Source organism: Aptenodytes patagonicus, chromosome Z (assembly GCF_965638725.1).
Source record: "Aptenodytes patagonicus chromosome Z, bAptPat1.pri.cur, whole genome shotgun sequence".
Taxonomy (NCBI): Eukaryota; Metazoa; Chordata; class Aves; order Sphenisciformes; family Spheniscidae; genus Aptenodytes; species Aptenodytes patagonicus.
Window position 1 is genome coordinate 16,311,283 of NC_134982.1, and position 26,464 is coordinate 16,337,746.

The window sequence follows — 26,464 nt, forward strand, 5'->3', positions numbered from 1 at the left end:
GAGGAGACTGTTACATTTGCTTTTTTCCCCTCCATAACTATTTTTAAAGTCCAGTCTCTTGTATTATCAAATTAGAGTCACTGTTGTGTTATCTAATCCATACTTTTTTTACCCTCTAGTATTGTCAGAAAGGATTTATTCTCTCTCAGTGTAATCTGTTTAGTTTTTTAAAGATACTTATCTTTGTCTGTAAGGGTGGAATTCATCTGCCCTGTTTCAGCATTTGAAGTTAACTGCCAGTCAGTCACCTTCAGCTTCCTTTGTAGTCAATAGAAATAATTAGGCAACTTGGGAGGGTGATTCAACTAATTCTAAGATACGTATCTAACAAAAGGCATACGAATGGCCCTCTGAGGCTGTGTATTTCTTTCCACTGGGTATAAAGGGATTCAAAGGAAAAAAATTATATTTAAATATTTAATTGTAGATTTTAAATTAAACAAAATTAATCCACCTAACCTACTGTTGTTGAGATTTCCTCTTTAATGATGTTGCAACACTTCAGCATTTTAATATATGACTCATATGGAAGGCAAACACATGGAAGCTATTGCAGCCATTGCCACTAGTGATGATGAAGAACAATAAAAATAAATTCCTGCTGGCAAAGTGGCAGTGTGCTTCACAGATATCCTATTTTTGATAACAAAGGCTTACTCCTTTGGGTCCCTCTCATTTGGATACCCCTGAGAGGTTTAAAAGCACTGAGCACTACCTTTTATTAAACATTTTTCCTGAGATGTCTTTTTTTTTTTTTTTACTATAACACATTAACATGTTCAGCAGACAGAAGAAGCCAACTGATTAAATAAGTAACATTCTAAAATGATCAATGGTAACCCTTGTTGTTGTTATAACCAAAAGAATAAACAGGCATCACTAAGCAGCAGAGAAGTCAGTATTTTATTCAAACAGTTCCAAAAAATCTCATACATGCAAAACATGGCATGCTGTACAAAAAACAATGTTGAAATCATCAATTTTTGAACTTCTTCCCAGTTTGAGAATAACAGTGTCACAAGAATTTATCTGCTCTACAGTGCTCTACGAGACCCTACGGTCCTGACAATACCTAGAATACATAATCTAATCTAATCAGAAGGAAAAGACATTTAGTACAGGGGATGGGAACAACCACCCCTCAAACCCAGCATGGCCGTCCTGCCTGATGGTGTAGATGCATACCCCTCCTTTAGCTTGGCCCAGCAGTGCTGAAGTCAATAGGAGTTTTGTGTATCACTTCAGTGGAAGCAGGTGATAACGTGATAACATGGACCTCTGAAAGGAGGGAGGCAATATGAGTAAATACATGACACTGATGCAAGTATAAAGCACAAAGAAAGAAAAGATATGTTGGGATTATAGCCGAGCTCCTTCAAAATGAAAACATACCTTACAGCTTCTCACACATTTCCTTTCCTAGCCAGAGAATGTCTCTTCTTTGAAGAAATCTGTCCAAATCCTTCTCATACTAACTCTTCCTATGGCTGAATAGATTGTATTATTTAAGCTGTTACATAAAATAAGATTAAGAAATTCTTCAACTGGGACAATTTAAACTGTCTATCAAACCATATCTTAATCAAATGCCTATTCCGTAAGCATTTAAGATCTACTTCTGAACTGAATGAATAAATAAAAATGTAGCATGGTGATGTTTTACATTTCTTAATATATTTTAGTCGCAGTAATTGTAATTATTTTGAATACTCAGGAGATATTAAAAAGTCTTAACTTGTTTGTGTGTGCACGTGCAAGCACAGATCTAAAAATTCACATATATACAAAAATATATTCAGGAAGAATCTTGCAAAAATTAATGAAAATTTATTAAGTACAACATGGCAATTAAGTTTCTGAAAGGGATAATTAATTTCTGAAAAGGCTGTAAGTGTCCTCTTAAAGATATTCAACTGAAAGGATGATCTGAGATAAATAATTTTTCTACAATACACCTTCTTTTGCAAAAATTACTATGCTTCTCGAGCAACATTATTTTCTTTGAAAATTTGTTATTTTGAAAACAGAAATCAGATATGAAAAATGCAAAGATGACTGATTTCAAAAGGTTTCACTTGTCTACAAAACGATTATTCAAAATGTTTTTATCATGCAAAACGTTTTCAAAATCAAGTAGAAATTATGTGTTCCCAATCCTGAATTCTCTGGGAATTCCTCAGTTGACCATTTTTTCCAGTCCAGTTAGGAGGCGACCATCTCTACCATGTCTCCAAGACAATGAAAAGAGAGCAGCCTCAGCACAGAGCACAAAGAAACAGCCTGACTTTGTTTCTCTGAACTGCCCGTGTGAGGAACCAATGGCCACCTTCCCCTAAAGAAAGACGAACTTTAAACAAATCTCCTGTGTTATGCCTCTAAGTTAACACAACGTGAATACCCACCACAGCATCCAAAATCCAAAAAGGATAAAAAGGGAGGCTCGGGCAATGCTGTCCTGAAAAATTGGTTCACTAAGAACATACTTTAAATGGCAGGTCATAAGAATTAGGAAAAACAAATTGACTCCATTTATCAGATTAGCCTCACTAGGAAAAAGGCTAAACATAATACACTTCAGACATACCTATTTCCAACTCCCACCATTTTACTTTTGGTAATGTCTGTAGCACAGCACTCAAGATAAGGAAAGGCCAGTTCCAGTCTCAGCTGAATGTTCTTTCTTCTGGTGAAACACTGAATAATAACTAAGCATTCAGGGGGTTGTTTGCTATTGCATTTCGTTTCATCTAATCAGAAAGTGTTTAACCCATTTATCTATGAAAGCAACATAAAGGTTTCTACTGATTTCATTTGACTACAAATCAGATGCCAGATCTATCACACACACACAAGCAAAATAATAATCCATCTCTGCTTCATAGGAAACTTCCTCATAGAAAAAGTAATAGTAATGAAAATAAAGACTTCTGATAACAGAGAACAGTTCACACTTTAACTAGAAGATAAGTAATGTTAATGAATAAGGATTGAAATAGATTTTTAAAAAATCCCTTTTTCTTTTACAGTTTAAATAAAAGCTTATTAATTACTGGAAAACTGCAGACATTAGCTTGTAAAATGATGAAACACAGAAAGATGAAAGCAGTTGTAACAATGAAGTTAAGCACTTTAACATTACTTCTGTTCATAAGATTTTTAGAATCAACTCTTGGCTTTCGTCTCCAAAAATATGGATGGAACAACAACTCAGGTCATTGCTTTTTCAATTTACAAAAGAAAAATAACTTCAATTTTTCAACTTCTGCAGGCTCTCACTGCTTAAAAAACAAAAACAAAGCAAGCCCAATACAATAAATAACACTAGTTCTTAAAACAATACTGGCAACCCATAAGGCTGCCCTATCGGGCTCTGATGAAAAGGGTTTCATCAGGAGTTGTAGGACAATTCTCGTTCTCAGTAACAGTCTCTACTGTGCCTGAAGCAGACACAATCACTACCGTTTTAGCTGCTGAAAGAGCTTTCTCCTTCTCTGCGATGGCAGCACAGACTGCCACAATTTCATCACTTTCAAAGTCATAGTCTGGGATTGACTCTTGTGCAAGCTCTTTTTCTTTTGCCAGTGCTTGCACTGCCTCAGTCTTTGTTGCCTTCTGCTGTTCATGTAGTTTTCTTGCCCAGGAAAGGTCCTCCTTCCATACTTCAGGATTCATTGGAAAGATGTGTAAGGATACCTGGAAGCTTCGGATTGCCTATAAACAGAATAGTGAAGAAACAAGGATTGGAAACTTCAAAGCCTACATATTTCACATCATAGAAATTAACACACAAAAAAATTATGTACATCGTTCAAGCAAAGACAAAAATGATTTTACTCCAGTCTGTCTTTAGTGGAACAATCCTCCCTCAGCTGTAAGTTCAACAGCAGTGTTACACCCAAACAGCTGTGCATACAAGTGTCAGAAAGTACCAAGAATGCATGAACAAATCAGGCACCTGGCAACAAGGGCACAAACAAGAGTTCATGTGTCATAAAAATAATAGTGGAATTAAAAAGGTAAAAACAAAAATAATTTTTGTTTTGACAGTTTTCTATCCTACTTTTCTCCTACCATCAGGTGTATGGGAAGGCAAAAGCAGACAGATATGGTTTAAAGAAATACAGAAAAGGGATGACTGGGATTTATAGAATCATAGAATAGAATCATAGAGTAGTTTGGGTTGGAAGGGACCTCTGAAGGTCATCTAGTCCAACCCCCCCACGATGAGCAGGGACATCTTCAACTAGATCAGGTTGCTCAGAGCCCCGTCCAACCTGACCTGGAATGTTTCCAGGGACGGGGCATCCACCACCTCTCTGGGCAACCTGGGCCAGTGTTTCACCACCCTCAGCATAAAAAATTTCTTCCTTATATCTAGTCTAAATCTACCCCCTCTCTAGTTTAAAGCCATTCCCCCTTGTCCTGTCGCAACAGGCCCTGCTAAAAAGTTTATCCCCATCTTTCTTATAAGCCCCCTTTAAGTACCGAAAGGCCGCAATAAAGTGTCCCCGGAGCCTTGCCTTCTCCAGGCTGAACAACCCCAACTCTCTCAGCCTTTCCTCACAGGGGAGGTGTTCCAGCCCCCTGATTATCTTTGTGGCCCTCTTCTGGACCTGCTCCAACAGGCCCGTGTCTTTCCTTTACTGAGGGCTCCAGAGCTGGACACAGTACTCCAGGTGGGGTCTCACCAGAGCAGAGTAGAAGGGCAGAATCACCTCCCTCGACCTACTGGCCACCCTTCTTTGGACGCAGCCCAGGATACAATTGGCCTTCTGGGCTGCGAGCGCACATTGCTGGCTCATGGCCAGCTTTTCATCCACCAGTACCCCCAAGTCCTTCTCGGCAGGGCTGCTCTCAATCCCTTCATCCCCCAGCCTGTATTCGTACCGGGGGTTGCCCCAACCCAGGTGCAGGACCCTGCACTTGGCCTTGTTAAACCTCATGAGGTTCACACAGGCCCACTTCTCAAGCTTGTCCAGGTCCCTCTGGATGGCATCTCATCCCTCTGGCATGTCAACCGCACCGCTCAGCTTGGTGTCATCTGCAAACTTGCTGAGGGTGCCCTCAATCCCACTGTCTATGTCATTGATGAAGAACAGTACCGGTCCCAATATGGGCCCCTGCGGGATGCCACTCGTCACCAATCTCCATCTGGACATTGAGCCGTTGACCACTACCCTCTGGATGCGACCATCTAACCAATTCCTCACCCACCGGACAGCCCACCCATCAAATCCATACCTCTCCAGTTTAGAGAGAAGGATGTTGGGGGGGACCATGTCAAAGGCCTTACAGAGGTCCAGAGAGACGACATCTGTAGCCCTTCCCATGTCCACTGATGTGGACATCACATCACATCACATCCACGGCCATCACAGAAGGCCGCTAGGTTAGTCAGGCAGGAGTTGCCCTTGGTGAAGCCATGCTGGCTGTCTCGAATCACCTCCCTGTCCTCCATGTGCCTTAGCATACCTTCCAGAAGGACCTGTTCCATGATCTTCCCAGGCACGGAGGTGAGACTGACTGGCCTGTAGTTCCCTGGGTCTTCCTTCTTCCCCTTTGTAAAAATGGGGGTTATGTTTCCCCTTTTTCAGTCACTGGGAACTTCACCAGACTGCCACGACTTCTCAGATACGATGCATAGTGGCTTAGCAACTTCATCCGCCAGTTCCTTCAGGACCCACGGATGGATCTCATCGGGTCCCATGGACTTGAGCACCTTCAGGTGCCTTAGGTGGTCTTGAACCTGATCTTCTCCCACAATGGGTGGCTCTTCATTCTCCCAGTCCCTGCCTTTGCCTTCTGCGACTTGGGTGGTGAGGCTTGCTGGTGAAGACTGAGGTGAAAAAGTCATTGAGTACCTTCGCCTTCTCCACATCCTGGGCAACCAGATCTCCTGTTTCGTTCCGGAGAGGGCCCACATTTTCCCTTGTCTTCCCTTTATCCCCGACATACCTATAGAAGCTTTTCTTGTTGCCCTTGATGTCCCTGGACAGATTTAATTCTATCAGGGCTTTAGCTTTCCGAACCTGATCCCTGGCTGCTCAGACAATTTCTCTGTATTCCTCCCAGGCTACCTGTCCTTGCTTCCACCCTCTGTAGGCTTCCTTTTTGTGTCTGAGTTTGTCCAGGAGCTCCGTGTTCATCCATGCAGGCCTCCTGGCGTTTTTGCCTGACTTCCTCTTTGTTGGGATGCATCGCTCCTGAGCTTGGAGGAGGCGATCCTTGAATATTACTCAGCTTTCTTGGGCCCCTCTTCCCTCCAGGGCTTTGTCCCATGGCACTCTACCAAGCAGATCCCTGAAGAGGCCAAAGTCTGCTCTCCTGAAGTCCAGGGCAGTGAGCTTGCTGTGCGCCCTCCTCGGTGCCCTAAGGATCCTGAACTCCACCATTTTGTGGTCACTGCAGCCCAGGCTGCCCTTGAGCTTCACATTCCCCACCAGCCCCTCCTTGTTGGTGAGAACAAGGTCCAGCACAGCACCTCTCCTTGTTGGCTCCTCTACCACTTGGAGAAGGAAGTTATCATCAACGCATTCCAGGAACCTCCCAGATTGCTTATGCCCTGCCGTGTTGTCCCTCCACAGATGTCGGGGTGGTTGAAGTTCCCCCATGAGGACCAGGGCTTGCGAACGTGAGGCTGCTCCTATCTGTCTATAGAGGGCCTCATCCGCTCAGTCTTCCTGGTCAGGCGGCCTGTAGCAGACCCTCACCGTTATGTCACCTGTCCCTGCCTTCCCTTTAATTCTGACCCATAAGCTCTTGGTCGGCTCCTCATCCATCCCCAGGCAGAGCTCCATGCACTCCAGCTGGTCATTGACATAGAGGGCGACACCCCCTCCTCATCTCCCCTGCCTGTCCTTCCTAAAGAGCCTGTATCCCTCCATCCCAACACTCCAGTCATAGGAGCCATCCCACCACGTCTCCGTGATACCAATAAGGTTGTAGCCCTGCAGGCGTGCACACATCTCTTAACTCCTCTTGTTTATTCCCCATGCTACGTGCGTTTGCATAGAGGCATTTAAGTTGGGCCCCCGATGAAGCTGTCTTACTGGCTGGAGTTCCTTTGTGCTGCTCTTCAGGCGCTCTCCTGCTGACCTGTGTTCCTTCTGCAGGCTCTGGGCATCTATCGCTGGCCCTGGCATCAAACTGGTATGAGTGGGATGGATTGAGGTTCCCCTCCCCCGGCATCTCTAGTTTAAAGCCCTCTTCACCAGCTTGGCAAGCCTATGACCAAAGATGCTCTTCCCCTCCTCTGACAGATGGACCCTGTCAGCCCCCAGTAGACCAGGTTTCTCAAAGCGAGTCCCATGGTCTAAGTAGCCGAGCCCCTGGCTGTGGCACCAGTCCCGTAACCATTTGTTGACTCGCCAGATTTGACTGGCCCTTTCAAACCCCTTCCCTTTGACCGGCAGGATTGATGAAAAACACACCTGTGCTCCTGAATCCCTTACCACCACTCCCAGGGCTCTATAGTCTTCAGGCTGCTCCTGGCTGTGTCACTGGTGCCCACGTGAAACAGCAGCAGCAGATAATAGTCAGTGGACTGTACGAGGCTTGGTAGCCTCCTGGTGACATCCCTGATGCGAGCCCCCGGTAAGCAGCACACCTCTCTAGAGAGTGCGTCTGGTCGGCAAACGGGTGCCTCCGTACCTCTCAGAAGAGAGTTGCCTACTGCTATCACCCGTCGCCTTTTCTTAGTGGTGCTGGTTGTTATACAGGTGCCAGATCAGGCTGCATTACTCAGCTCCAGCGCTTCTCCTGGTGTGACAGGACTTTCCTCTTTGGCCTGCAGAGCCATGAAGCGGTTCTGCAAGGGCACCTCAGGCTTCGGGGGAAGTCTCTTCCTCCTGCTGGTCCTTGCCTTTGCAATCATCCATTCTTCTGCATTATTGCCCCACCTGCTCCCTTCTGTGTGTGCCAGTGGGGGAATTTTTGGCTGTTTGGCTGCAAGCTGCAGGTCCACTGCAGACGGCACTTGGAACCGGCTATCTAGCTCCTTGACCACCTCCCTGATGTTATGCAGTCTTCTCACCACCTCCTGCAGCTCAGCCACCTGCTGCAGGAGGTCCTCCACCTGGGCACACCTTTTGCAGGCAGGTCTGCTGCCTGTCCCTGCCCCAGGAGAGAGGTCTAGGCACTCCCTGCAGCCTGAGGTCTGCACCGCAGCCTCTCCCTTCAGCAGTTCCATCTGCATGGAGGCATCGGCCGCCGCTGGGGTAGATGGTGCAGACCCCCCAGCTGGAGCCGCGGCCTTTACCCTCAGATGAGTGGCCGCCATTCTGCCTTGAGGGTCGGGTAGGATGAGTGCCCTTGACCTGTGCCCAGCTGCTGGGTTATGTGCACGCCGAGTCCCCCACTCAGCCTGTGGAATGCCCCTCCTTCGAAGAGGCACCCTCCCTCACAAACTGCCATGCCACACCCTAACTGCCATGCCACACCCTAACTGCCATGCCACACCCTAACTGCCATGCCACACCCCATTTGCCCATCCTGTTCCTAGCACTCCCTGGGGCTGCCTCGAGTGGCAGTAGGGGATGGCTGCCATTGCTCTGGGCCCCACCCAGGACTCGTCAGCCACCCTGGTGAGAGCTGCCAGCTCCGGCAGGTCTCTGCGCTCCCCCGTGGGTTCCCCAGCTGAGTGACCAAACTCCTGTGTGACGATGTACAGAAGCCTTCCCATAGGGTGGGAAAACAGTGATGATAGGGATTTGGATTATATCTGGGAAGAGTTCTAGCAATTTGCATATAAAGACTTTAAAGATATACAAGCAACCATTGAATTCCATATTCTGTTGTAATTTATACATACTTAAAGCATGCAAATTAATTTGAAAAATCATAGCTTTTCATCTGCATTGACAGAAACTGCCAATTCCATCCTTCTGCTGGCACAGATTAAAATACAAACTCCGTATGACGTGAACTCAGCAGACAAGAGATACAAATCAGATTTAAAAAATGCTGATTATGCTATCAGTATTACTGCTGTTCTAATAAGCAGCCTTTCAGTTCCAGGAAAAAAAAAAAACAACTTTATTATTGGTCCCCAGCCAGCTCTGAAGTGTAGGAGCATGCTGAACTTTAAACAGAAGGAGGAGTGCAGTGTAGTTCTTGCAAAACAGTGTCATTTTATTCAACTTTGCTAGCTTTTGATTTCCAGGGATAGATGATCTACAAGTAAACACTACATGCTCTTTTTTTGTATTTCTGTTGAAAACAAAATAGAAACAAACATCATCTGCTTTTAAGCTTTACATGAAAGAGGCCCCCTAATTAAAACCTGTCTATATAGTTATGTTCATGCACAATAAAAAACATTAAACACAGTAATCAAATATAAGGTAACATTTAATAAGCTTAGAAGCTGCCTTGATGATTCATACAATACAGCATAAAATTATCATCTTTGTAAATCTATTAGAAAAAATTTTTGTGCGACATTTTTATAAATAATAAAATAGTAATAATCAAATAATAAAGTATGTTTTAAATGCTGCAAAAGATCAGAGAGATTCGTTTTAAAGCAGCAATGTAATACTTAAAAATACAGAATTGTCATCCACATAAAATTTCATGTTGCCACTGTAACTGCTTCCACAGCCGTTAATTTCTATTAATAAAGAAGAAAATAAAATAACTGTGCTACTTTTAATTCTCCCGCTGATGGAGATGTAAATCTCCTTCTCCAACTACCTGTCTGGCATTATAGGAACATGTGGTCACACTAAACTTGGTATTTCTAGCCACATTTTAAAGGGCAGCTGTGGTCTTAAGAGACCCTGCATGTGAGGACTATGGGATTTTAAATCAGTACGTAGTCACATATCTCCTTTTGCTTCTGTAGGGAAGAGAACTATAAAATCTACTGCAAGACATTCTCGCTTGCTGAATTACAATATTTGAAGAATTTGTATTTTTAAAATACTTTACATTTCATCTCAGTATAGGGTATTCTGTAGCAAACAATCTTTCGTTTGTTCCATGAGCAGAATCTTTTCTGCTGGTTTGCAGAATCTTTAAATGTGAAGGGCAGTTTTGATCAGACTACACTTATTATAACATGTTTTTATAACACATGGACCTAGTCACTGTCACTATACCGTGACCCGTACAAAAGGTAAGGGAGCATTTTAAGAGGTTATGCAGTTTACACCTGCCCCCAAGGTTTGTACTAAGCCTTTATGTTACATCTGACAGACACTATCTGACCTATTTCAAAGGATGTCCATCATTGAAGATATGTATACATCTATAATAATGTTTTTCTGTGTTTAATGATCCTTAAATATAGATTTTATTTACAGCATCCAACATGATACTTTGGGGTACTGGTGGATGAAAAGCTGGACATGAGCCAGCAATGTGCGCTCACGCCCAGGAGGCCAATCGTATCCTGGGCTGCATCCAAAGAAGGGTGGCCAGCAGGTCGAGGGAGGTGATTCTGCCCCTCTACTCTGCTCTGGTGAGACCCCACCTGGAGTACTGCGTCCAGCTCTGGAGTTCTCAGCATAAGACAGACATGGACCTGTTGGAGCGGGTCCAGAGGAGGGCCACAAAAATGACCAAGGGGCTGGAACACCTCTCCTATGAGGAAAGGCTGAGAGAGTTGGGGCTGTTCAGCCTGGAGAAGAGAAGGCTTTCGGAAGACCTTATTGCGGCGTTTCAGTACTTAAAGGGGGCTTATAAGAAAGATGAGGACAAACTTTTTAGCAGGGCCTGTTGCGACAGGACAAGGGGGAATGGCTTTAAACTAGAAGGGGGGTAGATTTAGACTAGATATAAGTAAGACATTTTTTATGCTGAGGGTGGTGAAACACTGGCCCAGGTTGCCCAGAGAGGTGGTGGATGCCCCATCCCTGGAAACATTCCAGGTCAGGTTGGACGGGGCTCTGAGCAACCTGATCTAGTTGAAGATGTCCCTGCTCATCGTGGGGGGGTTGGACTAGATGACCTTCAGAGGTCCCTTCCAACCCCAACTATTCTATAATTTATGATAATATTTTATTGGAATTTAAGTCTTATTTCTTGTACTACTCACCGTGAACATAAATAACTAATTTTACAGAAACCTTTAGCATAGAGACACTCATGAAATTTTAGTGTATTTAAAGATTCCTCATTACATTTCTCTTCTTTAAACCAAAAAAAAACCCCAATCCTTTCAGATTCACTCTAGTCTAATAGTTTATATGATATAATCTGAATGGTAAATGTCTTATCTATTTTAACTTTAAACTGCCAGGCTGAACTTTTCTATGCAACTTTTCCGTTCAGTTTATTTCTTCTTTTCAACAAAAATTTTCTCTCTGGAAATTTCTTTTCAGCAAAAAGAATTGTTCTGCCTTAAAAAATGAGGTGAACACTTGCAGTTCTTAAATTTACAAAACCATTTTGTTCAAAGGTTCTGGTGCTCTCATGTTTTAGAGAAAAGGCTTGAAATATAGTAGGCAATTTTCCAGATGTGAAGGACTATTTTTGCCTTACTATTTGGAATTTTTGCCTTACCTATCGGAATTTGGTCAGGTTATAAACCCATAAAAGTCTTTTTTCCCCATTTGGTAGACATCTGTGAGACGATGCTAGCTTAATTATCCTGTGCTGGAGGTTCTCCACTGCAGAGAATTTATGCAGCGTGGATGAAGATACATCACCCCTTGGGGTGACTCAGCACACATCCTCCCTGGGGCGCAGTGCCTGACGGCTGGCACAAGAGGCCAGAGAACATGTGCCTGAGCCTGGAGGCATGAGAAGAGAACAGGAACATAATGGCCTGTGGCAACTGACAGAAAAAGATCTCCTTGGTTTCTTTGGCTCCAGGCACACATCTCTGTACAGACTAGAGTTTCAGAAAATTTCCATCAGCCACTGTGTCCACTTCAAGTTTCTCTTCAAGGTGCCTCTTCCTCACTTCCACAGGTTCCTTCTTCCTCTTCTTTTGAAGAAGTTTCTATCCTCCTCTTGTACTTTCTTTTGCTTCGGTGATGTATTCCCATTTCCCAGATCTCCTTTTGCACCAACTCACTTCTTCCCAGCCCTCTTCCCTCACAACACTTACTGCCTGTCTGCCTTTACACCTCAGTGAGCATCCCTGCAAGACACTGCAGCATGCTCTGCAGAAGTCACTGCTTCAGGCTGCCTCTACCATAGAGATCTGTGCACTGTGCTCTACTACGTGCATGGACATAATCCAGGATGATCGAGGGAACAAAAAAAAAAAATCTATCCCATGCTAGAAATTGACGTATTTAGCCCAACAAAATAAAGCCTGAAGTGATATGAGTGCTCTTAACTTGTAAATCAGGAAAATCCAGGAGGATGGAAAACATTTACCTATTATCAAATTATACTGCTAAAATTATTACAAGGAATTTTAAAATAATGGTAAAATAACTTTCTCTCCAATCCCAGTTTGTCATATGCTCTGCATCTGTTTTAGCTAACGCTTTTAATTACAAGGTCAAAATGTTGAGAAGATGGACTTCATCATCATGGTTAAAGCCTCAAAAGTTCTGTGCATCTGACAAGAGTAACTAACAGGAGGCGCCAGCTAAGTCAGCGGGGAATGCTCGCAAGAACTGAGTACCCCTGCTAAAAATGTAGCAGAAGGGGCATGTAAACTTTTGGATACTTGCTTGTCCTTATGCTTTCTTGACTGAAAATAAAAGTCACCTCTGAGTAGAAGATATTTTCATGCATTAAAAAAATCATTAGGTGGGTTATCAAAATACATTTATGACTTCCAACAGTGGTTAAAAAAAAAGAAAAAAGGATTACACTATAGTAGCTAGAGACTGCAGGACTAACCCAGGACCTCTGGGGAAGCTAGTATTACTGGGTATTACCTGGTATTACCTATAACTGGGTAGGACTGTTTAAAGCTGTTGAAAAGAATTTGACAGAACCCCACTTTAACTAAAAAGCCCTGACATTTATGCTTTATTAACTTTTCTTTGTAAAAAATATAATGCAGTGAAAAATTAGATCCTGGTAATGAAAGGCTAGTGGGAAAAGGATAATTATGACTTAGATCACCTGGTCGAGAAGCCTCCACAGGCTCAATAATTATGAAATCATTCAACCTTTTAAGACTCCTCCAGTCTTAACCTTTTAAGATTCCTTTAAAATTGCTTGGTTCAAAAATAAATAGTGAACATCATAGGCATTTTAGAATAACTCCCCAAGTTGTTCTTTGTACGTGAGAACATAGTCATCAGAAGGCAGTTCAATATGCCTTAAAGACAGAAAGGCAAAAAAGTAGAAACACCCAATACTAAAGCACTGGTAACACCAACAGGAGCTTCCCCACCTCTGGGCTCCCTACTCAAACAGAGGCAGACAAGAACATTCAGAGGGCAAACTACCTGGTGGTAACTCCTCCCTCTCTCTTCACAGACAGTAAGGTCAATATAACAATTACAGGAGCACCTATAGTAGTGTTTTGTTTCAGATTAATAATATGCTTTGATGCAAATCTCTGATTGTTCCCACTTAAAATGCTTTGGTTTGCATCATGGAATAGTCTCAGACTACATAAACTAGATTCCTTTCTGATTAAGCTCAACAATGCACTCCAAGAGAGTACCTGAAGCACTCCAAACAACAGAGCTACTCTGAAGTAAAACAAAATTAATATAATGTGGACATTGGGTCCCCAGCACTATTAACTCAAGATATCCACTCCTATTGGTGTGATGTGACATGCCAATGTAGACGAAGCTTATAGGATCAGGTGAGCAGACCTGGTGGTATAACTAGTATTGGTATATCAGTATCTATAATTCACATTACAGTAAATGTAGCATTTTTTTATAGAATAAGCAGCATCAGTTACCTAGGATTCTTGCAGAAAATAAAACTTTGAATTTCCTGAGACTAATGCATTTAAAAATCTCAGATATAATTTACAGTGACAATTTCAAGCACTTAAAAAGAAAAAAAAAGGTTTATAGATTGTAGATCAAGACAGGACAGACCATCTACTCTTACCTTCTACACCACAAAAGCCGTGGAATGTCACTAGTTATGTGATGTGATGCCGATATCCATGGATTTATATTAAACATTTCATATTATGATAGTGCAGCAACATAAGGTAGCACACTACACATCTACAACACACAGCTTTTGTCTTATGTTATTCTCATCGTTTGGGTTTTTTGTTTGTTTGGGTTTTTTTAATAGTGCTCCTTATTACATTTTAAAAAGAAACTAGTTTTGCATGATCTGTTAGCCTCCCTCAAAAAATTCATAATTTTTTTGTATTCTTGAAAATTTTCAGTCCAAACATTCTAACTTTGCAAAAACACTCTTAATTAATGACAAAATTATTTGTATCAAACCAGCACACAGCTACTTCTGTTAGAAATAAAATAAAACTAGTATCTTTTTTTATCTGAGAGCTCATGATGAATTATTTTTCTAATGGACTTTTGCGGACGTATGTATTTCCACACTAACTAGCAGAAAACTATTACACTATATATGTTACATTATTTATAGGTGTATAGCCTATAGGTGGAGTGTGATCTGATGTGGGGGTAGAGTCTCCCTTTGCATCACATCATGTAGCCAAGACAGCACCATGGCATACAGCTACAGCTAGAGAAAAGATGCACTCCAGCTACTGCAGAGCATCCCAGCCTTTTTGCTGTCTTATTAAGAAAAGAACCAACTTCAGCGACCATTTGGGGTCAAGGAGCCAGAGGAAAGTATGAATGAGCACACATCATTTGCTGCACCTGACACAGCAGAGTAGCAAACAGGGAAAGCAAGATACTATAATTTTATTAGCAGGCATGTATAAAACCGAGCCTGAGTATCAACTGGGACTTCACAGTACTTTCATCTTTAAACTATGGTGAGCTGCGCTGTAGCAATACAGTACCCAGAATGTAGTATGTGCAGTTATGTCAACATAATTATTCTATTGCATAAAGCCACCACGTAAATATAGTATATAACACAAAAGGCTTTGAGCTAGGCAGGTCTTCCATGAGTCCAGCAACAAAACCACACAGGAAGCATTTGTGAAAAACAAAGCAGAGGGAATACTGGAGACAAACAACAACCACCTTTTTCCTTGCCTACTTTCAGGTTACATAAGGATATTCAGCTACCTTGGTACTTCTGTACTTCCACTCTCTCACACACAATTTAGAGGACATGGTTTACAAGTTTAGCATATTAATGTTGTCCATTTTCCTACCAGTGCTATCTCTCCTAATCCAAGCTGGGCACGTCCCAAAGTCTGCCAGGCATCCCAGGAACGTGGGTTTCTCTGGACAGCCATTTCTGCTGCATGCACCGCTGGGAACATTTCATGTAAAGACATCAGGACCTATGACAGAAAAAGAAAAATAGGAGGAATAAGAATAAGCAAAATTGAAAACAGATTTACGTTTTCTGGGATTACCCAGGCAACCACTATTGTTTCAATAACTAAGGACAGGTTCATCTCACCTAGCTTTTACTAGTTTAAAAGTTAGTTGTCTAATCTCAGATAGTCACCCAATCTCAGATAGTCACCCAGACTCATTCCATAGCCTATGGAGAAAAACAGGCATGTTAGAGGATGATTCATCTGAACTATTTAAGCAACTTTATTAGAAGTAGATGAATTGCTTCTGAAGGTGTCCCTCCCTCTCCCTTCCTCCCTACAAACCCCACACTCTGTAAAAGCGTAACAGAATACACTGAACGACAAACACACTGAGAATTAAACCCAATAAATACGCAAGTTTTGTTGAAAAACTCGCAGGTTGTATTTTTTCTTTTTAACAGAAGACTGGAATCTACCAAATACATTTGCAGTACATATGATATAATTACAGAAATAATCCCTGTAATTCAGCATGGAAACAGCCCTTAACAATGACTGTTGTATTTGGAGAGTAAGCATTCTGCAATAGCAAAGCCTAACTTAGACATGAAGTCACCTACATTAAAAAAAAAAGTGGTTACTGAATGTGGAAATTCAGCAGTACAGGTTAGTGTCAGCCTGTTACCATAGTATTCTACTCCTTGCATTTAATCTCCGTAACTAAGCCTATAAATCATAGTTAACAATACGTAACATGGCTCAAAGCTTGCTGTATTTTTCCAAGACCACCATGAGATTGGCACATTACCTGAAGACCTGCATCACTCTGAGATCATGATTTCAGACACCCACATGCTATGGTGATAGATACCAGTATAAGAAACAAATGACAACTGCATTCCTACTGTATGATGAGAATGTCAACCACAAGAGTAAGACTCATGTGTGGGCAACCACTTTCATCCCAACTGACCCACAAGCATGATGAATAATATTAGAACATATTAGGACTACTGCTGAAGCACAAAAAGCATTTATTTAACCTTACTGTTCTATAATATGTTAAATAGATAAGTATGAGCATGGAGTAGAGGAGGATTCAAATGCAATAATCTTAAGTATTTACTTTAATTAACATAAAGTACTTGCACTGGGGTGAGTACAGTAAAAAAAATAGCTTTACTACAGAAAGTAATCCTGTACGCATAGCTTCCAATAAACCCTCTGGATCCATACTCCTGCTCTTTTAATAAGACGAAATTTTTCTGAAGACTAGTCCTATGGCTTCTCTTTAATTCCATTCAATAGGGTGTACACTGGAATTTAGAAGTACCTAAAAATCTTTAAAAAACAACCCACAGCTGTTATATCATGTCATTTTCCCTTTTTTCCTCAACAGTTCTCAATTACTGTGCTTTCTAAGCAAAGTTTGTAATGAATACTATGTATTTTTCCAAAACTTTCAGTTCAACTGTATTTTTGTGTGCGGTTTCTCTTATCTGCAGCAGATCTGTGAATTGAATCAAACTGTTACAGTGGATAGGTGTACATCCTACCAAGATTAAGTGATTCTGCAGCTATCAGCTAGCTTTTACATTAATATCTTAATGTGTTTGTTCTCATAAGAGAAAACAAATCCAAGTATACACTCACCTGAACATTTTTATGCATCCTGAGTATTCAGTATTTCCTACCAGTACTTTCTGCAAGACAATTCCAAAACATCTACATAAATATTTAGGAAATCTTTCGCAGTTTTTAATGAATTTTACTGCTTTGTTTACTGAATTGTGACCTCACTAATAAAAGACAATTATTCCACTTCCACCTATTTATGACTGTTGTGTGTACTAATTTAGACAGCTGCTTTGAAAATGCTCTTCCAGATGATGGTGGTAATCACTGTGCTCCTAGTAACTATGGCATCAGTTTCTCAAGGTACATTCAAACAAATACAAATTTGAATATATATGCATTTTGTCCAGCGTAGGTGTTTTTTTCAGTTATTAATAAAACGACTCAGCTATACTTGTCAGTCATTATAAAAGAATAAACTTATTAACGCACACTGTTTTCCTACACTTTTGTTTTCAGGTGAAGAGATCATCAAAATGAACATACAATGGCAGACCTGAATGCCTTGCCTTGGGTTACTCTACCTGCGATATCATCACTTTAATAAAATACCTCTACATGCTACTTGAAAAATGTAGAGGTAATACCTCTACACTGCTACTTGAAAACTGATCCAGCAAACACCAGTTATTCTACATCTGGAAAGTCATGCTGAAAAAGCATTAAAAAACACCACTAGCATAAAGTTTTCTTCTGCACAGATTTGACAAGAGGTGCTCAGTCCTTTTACTGGGGCAGGCCACGTGGACAAGACAAAGCCAGACAGGAACCACGTGTGCTGTAGCCCCCTTTGTCGTACAATGTGCCTGTCACATGCTCAATGTGCAGCCACGTCAAGCACCAAATCTATGTGCATACACATCGTCCCCCTATAACACACAGCCTAGTGTGGTCTCCATTTCACTAATATGGTAAGGACCTAAAGGGTTATTGTCACTCCTTATGCATGTGCCCCTTAGACAGGGTGTGTCCAAAAAGGGGGAAGCCAGGTAGTAGATCATGGAAATTATACCATTGGCCTTCGTCAAAACAGAAGTTTCTCATCCTGAACTAGCTTAACATATCAGTCTAACAAAAACCCACAATCATACTTCTAATTCCATAGATAGCATTTCATGCACAACACATACTTCAGTATTCATACATACTTGAATAATATAATATAATAATCTTGAGTTCTGCACGACAATACAAGATGTGAGGCTTATTTTCAAGGGCGCAGCTACTCTGAAATACTACTTCCATTGCATTTCAGATCTTCTTGCATAACTTATCACTAGTTTAAACATACCTAGAACTGATCTCCTTTCCTCCTTCCAAAATCATCTTACTTTCATCTGTAGTGCTGTGATTACCATGACAGTATCATTTTTAATTTTCTCTTCCTTCACATAAATTCAGTCTACATTTATGCCTTGTATAAGAGCAAGGTTATTTTGCTATCTGCAAAACTCTTTTCATTGTCTTGATTATGTTCTCTTTATCGTTGGTTTCCTTGATCCCTACACATCACACCATAATGGACCAAAGTCCATTTGACTTAATAAAAAATTAGACACTCAATGAATGTCTTGTTCAAAGTCTTGCTCCCACCTTCTACTGCATACAACTTGATTTTCTCCTCTCATTTTAAGAATCTATATTATTTGTTCCCTTTTATTCACCTCTTTTTGAGTAAGTTACTATTATTTTATTTGCTCTAACATTGCATCAGCATAATGGTCTGTTTTTCTGCTTCTTACAAAGATGCTCCCAGGTCTTCTTTCATTTCAGCCCATATGCTTGAAATACTTGAGCTTATCAGAAAACTATTATCTTTTCACTCAGATGTGTGACTGAAACATGAATCTGGAAGCCAGTAGCAGTCCCTACACCCAATTTGAGCAGAATGCTTGCTGCTACTCTTACCTTTGCTCAATTTTATCTCATTGTCACAGTCATTTATTTTCTTTATAAGTTTGCTTACACTTAGACATTTAACTTCAGTAGCTGTTTTGAAACAGTTATAGAATCATAGAATCATTGAGGTTGGAAAAGACCTCCAAGATCATCGAGTCCAACCATCAACCCAACACCACCATGCCCACTAAACCATGTCCCTAAGCGCCTCATCTATGCATCTTTTAAATACCTCCAGGGATGGGGACTCAACCACTTCCCTGGGCAGCCTCTTCCAATGTTTAACCACTCTTTCAGTAAAGAAATTTTTCCTTACGTCCAATCTAAACCTCCCCTGGCGCAACTTGAGGCCATTTCCTCTCGTCCTATCGCTAGTTACTTGGGAGAAGAGACCGACACCCACCTCGCTACGACCTCCTTTCAGGGAGTTGTGGAGAGCGATGAGGTCTCCCCTCAGCCTCCTTTTCTCCAGGCTAAACAACCCCAGTTCCCTCAGCCGCTCCTCATAAGACTTGTTCTCCAGACCCCTCACCAGCCTCGTTGCCCTTCTCTGGACACGCTCCAGCACCTCAACGTCCTTCTTGTAGTGAGGGGCCCAAAACTGAACACAGTAGTCGAGGTGCGGCCTCACCAGTGCCGAGTACAGGGGCACGATCACATCCCTCCTCCTGCTGGCCACACTATTTCTGATACAGGCCAGGATGCCATTGGCCTTCTTGGCCACCTGGGCATACTGCCGGCTCATGTTCAGCCAGCTGTCGACCAGCACCCCCAGGTCCTTTTCCGCCAGGCAGCTTTCCAGCCACTCTTCCCCAAGCCTGTAGCGCTGCATGGGGTTGTTGTGGCCGAAGTGCAGGACCCAGCACTTGGCCTTGTTGAATCTCATACAGTTGGCCTGGGCCCATCAATCCAGCCTGTCCAGGTCCCTCTGCAGAGCCTTCCTACCCTCGAGCAGATCAACACTCCCGCCCAACTTGGTGTCATCTGCAAACTTACTGAGGGTGCACTCAATCCCCTCATCCAGATCATCAATAAAGATATTGAGCAAGACCGGCCCCAAAACTGAGCCCTGGGGAACACCGCTCGTGACCGGCCGCCAACTGGATGTAACTCCATTCACCACAACTCTCTGGGCCCGGCCGTCCAGCCAGTTTTTGACCCAGCGCAGAGTACACCTGTCTAAGCCGTGAGCCGCCAGCTTCTCGAGGAGAATGCTGTGGGAGACGGTGTCAAAGGCCTTACTGAAGTCCAGGTAGACCACATCCACAGCCTTTCCCTCATCCACTAGGCGGGTCACCTGGTCGTAGAAGGAGATCAGGTTGGTCAAGCAGGACCTGCCTCTCATGAGCCTGTGCTGGCTGGGCCTGATCCCCTGCTTGTCCTGCCCTCAAGATGAACCGCTCCATAATCTTCCCCGGCACCGAGGTCAGGCTGACAGGCCTGTAGTTCCCCGGATCCTCCTTCTGGCCCTTCTTGTAGATGGGCGTCACATTGGCAAGCCTCCAGTCGTCTGGGACCTCCCCCGTTAACCAGGAAATTATTATTGTATTATTATATTGTATATAATTTGTATTGTTGTATTGTTCAATTATTCAATAATTGTTCAATTGAACAATTATATTGTATATAATTTGTATTGTTAATATTGTATTATTAACTTCTGTATTATTATACAGAAGTTATTCTGTAGAAAATAGAATAAATAGAACACACCCCCAAGGGCTCCCTCCAGAATAAGCATGTTCTTTGATTTGGTTCAATTCCTTTCAAAAGAGTAAAGTGAACTCTTCTGTGTAGGGAGTGTTTCTTCTTGGGAACTCTATTGTACTTAATACAACAAACTCTTGACCCTCTTTTAATCCTTTATGGACTACTTAGTACAGTTGAGTCTAAACTGCAAGCCATCATGAGCATCAATCCAGACCTGCATTCAATTACATTACTTCATCAGTAACTTTGTGCAATCTCTTTTGATTCAAGTTACATTCACACCAATTTCAATGTGGTTTTGGTGGAGGGTTTTTTTTTTTTGACAGCAGAGATAATTGTCACCCTCTGCTAGTTACTTCCTGCAAAACATTCAGATTACTAGTAAAAACAGGAATAAGCAAGCATTATTCTAAAAACATCACAAACCATTATAATAGAGTACTCAGACATAACATTTCTTTTTTAAACAGATGTTTACTTTTTAGAGAAACTAATTCAGTTGCATTAGGGTATTTTTCAATGACCAGACAAATAGCATGATGCTTCAGACAGGAACTATGTATCACTTAAAACTCCATTTAAATCCCTCTTCCTCAATGTTTTAGCAGTAACTTAGAGTCTTTAGATGGCCATGCATTCAGAAAAATGCACAAATATAACCTTGTCATTTGAGAGTATGCAGATATTAAGCTTTTACTTATCAAAATTATGCTGGGGAAAACCTTCATAAAAGAGACAATCCTACCAGCAAAATAGGTCTTTAATCCCTTTTGAAAGCAAGCTATGACAGAAAAAGGCTATTTTGCTAGAATCCCCTAAGGGAAAGATGAGGATGTGTGTGTTTGCTTATGAACACCCTTTTAAGAGCTGACACACTAAGATTCTATTCCTTTCCTGTTGCTCTCATTAATTTCTCAGATGAATTTTCTTTTGCAAACTTCATTAGCAGGATAGCACTCAAGTTTCACAGTTAAGTAATCTCACTACATATTTGATTTATTTTCCAATTACAGTGATAACACTTCATTAGAAAACATTCTTAAAACTAATCAAACAATTAGGAAAAAAAAATCTTACAAAACAGAAAAAGCATCAAGACTCTCATGAACATATATAATAAAAATGACTAGAGGGAAATGTCTTATAAAGATGTTCAGTAGGTAGATTTTCAGAACTTACTTTATTCCAACATAGACTTACCATTATCACATGCATTAAAACAAAGAACATCCATGTCACTACAATGACTTAGTTTAATAGATCTAGCTTTAAAAAAATATATATGTGACAGATTAGAAGAATTAGAAGAACTCAGTGGCAAAAAACCAATTAAACATAGCAACTGTCATCGGGAGACTGAGCAAGTATTAAAAATCCAGGCAGCAGAATGACCCATCCTGTCCTACCCACAATATTTTGGAAGTGTTATGAATCTGAGTAAGTCCTGGTTTTAGATGAGCTCACTGGCTTGAAGCTGAATCACTATATATAGATACATTCCAAGTCCAGTGAAACTGACCCAATTCCTTCTTCCATCCAGAAACCCATTTCAAAACACTGATGGATAAAATTCTTCCTACCCATAAGCAGTTCACATTTATCCATGCTGTAAAGCAACTACCGTTGCACTACACAGCAATGCTTTTGGCGATGCAGCTTTCTGGAGTTTACATCAATATTTTGATGGTAAACTCTTCTCACTACACCCCAGTTTAAAAAAAAACAAACAACATTTAATAATAATCAGCAATTATTAGCTGATTTGTTATAACCTAAACTTAGGATTGTGAGTCTGGTCAAGTCTTAGGAATCTTAACATTTCTTAAGCAGTAAGAGGGATGGGTGGAAGTTGATATTATTTCTTCACTGAGTTCAAGATTAAGAAAACCTTTAGAAGAGGCGAAATGGAATGATTTGAATATGAGTATGATGGGTTTGGCCTATTTAAAAAAAAATAATGAGAGATATCTGAAACCCCGGTCCTGTTCAATGAATGCAAATTGAGGATGCAGGGTTCTACAGAAACTAGATCCTCAGACAGCTGATGACAAACATCCTTATTAAATGGCGATAAACCTGATTGTTTACATTTGTATTTACTTGTTTCTATAAATATCTATAAACAATTGTATTGTGTACTTTAGGAATCCTGTGATAGTTGCATAGTGTGTTTGACAATGTTATCTGAGATCTGAGGTGGAAGTATCACTGGATGAGCAACGTGAACCAGGTAAATTCTCAGGAGTGGTGTAGAACAGCAGAGTGCCTGATTCCCAAGAGAGTTTGTTATATATATCATAATGTAGTAAGTCCTTTGATATCTCTCTTCATCCAAGAAAGAGTCCCACATGGTCCAGCATACAAACGGTCAGATCCAAATTCAAAGAATTTCTCAAAGCCTGTTCCTCCATCTTTGTAATTCAAAGCAGGAATAAAATAATCTACTCAATGTTTAAGAAACTTAGCCCACAATGAGTTTCAAGCAGTCTTAGTCACTGCATTAGTATAGGTAGTCTTCATACATTCCTTTGAATATACTTACGATACTACTTATCTATTACTAGAATCAACACTAGGCTGTTGTTGTTGGGTTTTTTTTAAAGTGTTTTTTTTTTTTTAAACAAAAATATAGAAGTGAACTGCTTGCACAAACATTTACTTGCCACTCACTGTCCTTGCAACAGGGGAGCAGTTTAGGCTGTTAATGGAATATCAAGTATATACACTGAAAGATCCTGCATGCAAAGAACAGTGTAAGTGCACCCCTAACCTCTCCACACACTATAATAATCTGTTTTCAAATGGATCAAAGACTAACTGAGAGCAATGGAAAAAAAAATCTCATCAACTTTTATGGGTTTTTGAAGCAGTTGAGCAATTCCACAATTCCCATATGTTTTTCTGGAAACACACTTAGTGCAAGTGTCATTGACAGCTGGGAACTTTAAACACTATTTCCGTTCTTCAGAAACACTGAAAGACATTTGTCCTACATCTGTTAAAATACAGATCTTTAAAGAACTTACCATAAATATTTACAGATTCCTACTGTGTCATTAGCATATTTATCTGAGCTGCATATTAAACAACAGGGTATTTAAAATGTTAAGTTTGCTTCTGATAAAGGAAGTACTAATGAACTGGGAAGCTGCTATATAACCCAACATAAGATTATCTTAATAAATGTAACAGGATACACGGGTTTTTAAGCCCATGCAAAACACTCCATCCAATGTTAATTCTCAAAAGAAATTAATTCATGAGGAGACTTCTCCTCACTGAAAGAAAAGTAGTATAGACCATAAAGAATCTTTGCATATCGCACAAAGGTATTCTTAACACAAATCACCTCCTCTAGTATGTGACTCACATACCAAGACAGGCAGATTTTCATAGGCCCAGTGCTGGTCAAGCCTTTGCTGAAGTTGGTGTACAGTTCTTCCAAATCTGGAGCTACCAAAACTTCCTCATTTATCTCACAATAATAGCTGCAGTATATGTACTGTACCAATTTGCTGGATTGGAATAACACAGTCAGGTCTAAGACAGTATCATTTAAATATTAACTGCAATATTTTTGGAATGAATTACGTATTCCTATTTTGGCAAAAATGGATTTTTACAGCTCATCACATTAGTGCCTTTAAAAGTAGAAAGATATCAAATTACACATTATACTAATCATCTTCCAGTAAGCATAAGTCATACTGCAAAAAACATCTGCAATAATTATTTGTGTGTACTAAAGAGATGTTACCAATTTAAAGATTAGAGGTTTTTGTTAAAAAAGTTCAAGAAATAATTTTATAAATGCATATTTTGTACATAAACTTTTCTTGTGTTCTCATTCACAGTATAACAGAAGTGTTATGCAGTATCAGAAAGTGAAACCAAAGAGAAACAGTGCAACTGCCCAGCACTGCTCTCCTCTTCAGGAAAGGAAGCAAAAGCATTGTGGAAGCAGAGGCCTGGGTTCCTTCATTCTTTCAGCTTTCATGACCCTCCAATGGTTTCGTTAGACAGGCAAAGACATTTTACAAGATGAATCAGAGTCACACAGCTGGTTTCTCAGCTCCTCCTGGTCAGCAGGAAAGCCGTGTGCCCTATTCCTCCAACTCATCTTTACCATTTAGCTGAAATACAGGGACTAGGGTGCCCAGTAAGCAACCACCCCTCAGTATCAGGTATTGCAGCTGTAGCACCGATTGAAGGATGTTGTAGTAAGCATCCATTTGCCCAAGTCACTGCATCGTAGTTCGGATGCTGGTAAGCTAACATAATTCCCTGTTCTCCTGTTATTTCCACTGTGAAAATATTTAATTTTAGTATAATTTCAATTAAATAGAGTACTTTTGGAGAGCTAGCTTAATTCCTGCATTCACAGAAGACCATAATACAGAACTGTTGCAAGAGAGCTATTCGCTAATTTGTCCCACTAAGCATAACTGTCCTTTTCAACAGCTTTCTCTTGACTTTAAGTCAAATTAGAAATTCTAATTGCAAAATAAAGGCTGTGTTAAGGAGCCAGCATCAGAGCATGTGAACCATTTCTTTCCAGCCTAGAAGAATTCCTACTAGGTGGTCTGTTTTATTCAAAACAGAGTTAAATCTTTGAACTATAGTAAAAAAAAATTGTAGGACAGATACCGTTTTCACATCTTAACAGAACTTCTTTACCAGTGGAGTTAAAAATTAAATGCACAAATGAACAGCCAGATAAGTTAGCAACCTTTACAGCAACTTGGAAAGCTGCTAATTAAGCAGAATTGTATTATTCTGTCTCTTCCAATAGTGCATAATTAAGATTCGGAACTCCTTGGTACATAGCTCTGCAGATGCTAAAAGTTTACACAAGAGCAGAAAGCAACAAGACAAATTTGTTGAAGAAAAGTCTTTCAGGCAATTCTAAACACAGCGAAGACCCAGGGCCAAAGCTTGCCGGAGGCTGGGAAAAGTATCATGGGCCAAGTACTGCCACATGCTTGTACCATTTGCATGACTCCCTCCCAGTCATCCACTGTTGGAAGTTGTCAGGATACTAGGCTAGACAGATCTTCCATTTAAGCTAGCATTGATGTAAAGGCATGCAAATACAAGTAAATACTCAATGGAGTTTTACATGTTTAAGATGTTTTGTTACCACAGAACTCTAGAAGTACATAGGAGTCAAGCACCTAAATCATATAGGAGATCTGTAAATGATAATATGCTATCTAAATAATACATAGATCTGATCCTAAGCATGCCCAAGTTCAGAGAAAGCACCACTGCAGAATTTCCACAAGGTTTGAACAACATGCATGAAGAGATTTTCTTTTTCCCCCCTAAAAAGATATATGCCTCCTGTTCAGAAGGTATGAAGAAACAATTGACTACAAATCTAGCCTGGTGAGAAAATGAGGGGAACAAATGCCCGCTTTTCAGCATCATGTAGGATATAGAATGAGAGAATTGCACTAGAAAAATTCAGCGATTTAAAGTAAAAACAATTACTGCATCTTATTACCAACACCATTCAAATTAACGAACCAAGTCAGAAATGAACCCTTCATACACACTCCTCCCCGAATTTTTCCTAACACAGTCTATCTAGATCCCTTATATATGTATGATATGTTGACAAAGCAATCCAACAATACACTTCTCCCAAAATAATTCAGGAAAAAAACCTTTAAAGCCATAAAGTATTTCTCAAACCAAATGCAAAACCAAGTAATATCTAAACCTTCTGCAGCTATATAAAACAAAAGCCTCCTTCAGCATTACTGTATTGAAATAAGCTTATGATTATTCAGTTAATTATTTTGCAGAATCAAAAACTTTCTTCACTTTACAGACAACATGACTGTGAGGAGGAGATGGGATAGCATCCGGGAAAAAAAAAGAGCAGTCACCGCACCT

The 26,464-nt window shown here is 40.8% G+C and overlaps 1 protein-coding gene across 1 annotated transcript in view; it reads right to left on the reverse strand.

Moving 5' to 3' along the window:
• Positions 1-882: 882 nt before the first annotated feature.
• Positions 883-26,464, reverse strand: part of TTC33 (tetratricopeptide repeat domain 33) — a 53,220-nt gene continuing 27,638 nt past the window's right edge. Inside the window, exons 4-5 of the mRNA XM_076362249.1 lie at positions 15,206-15,337; positions 883-3,711 (exon numbers count right to left, since the gene is read on the reverse strand). Coding sequence (XP_076218364.1) covers positions 3,361-3,711; positions 15,206-15,337 — 483 coding nt within the window. The 3' untranslated portion in view covers positions 883-3,360. The remainder of the gene's footprint in view (positions 3,712-15,205; positions 15,338-26,464) is intronic.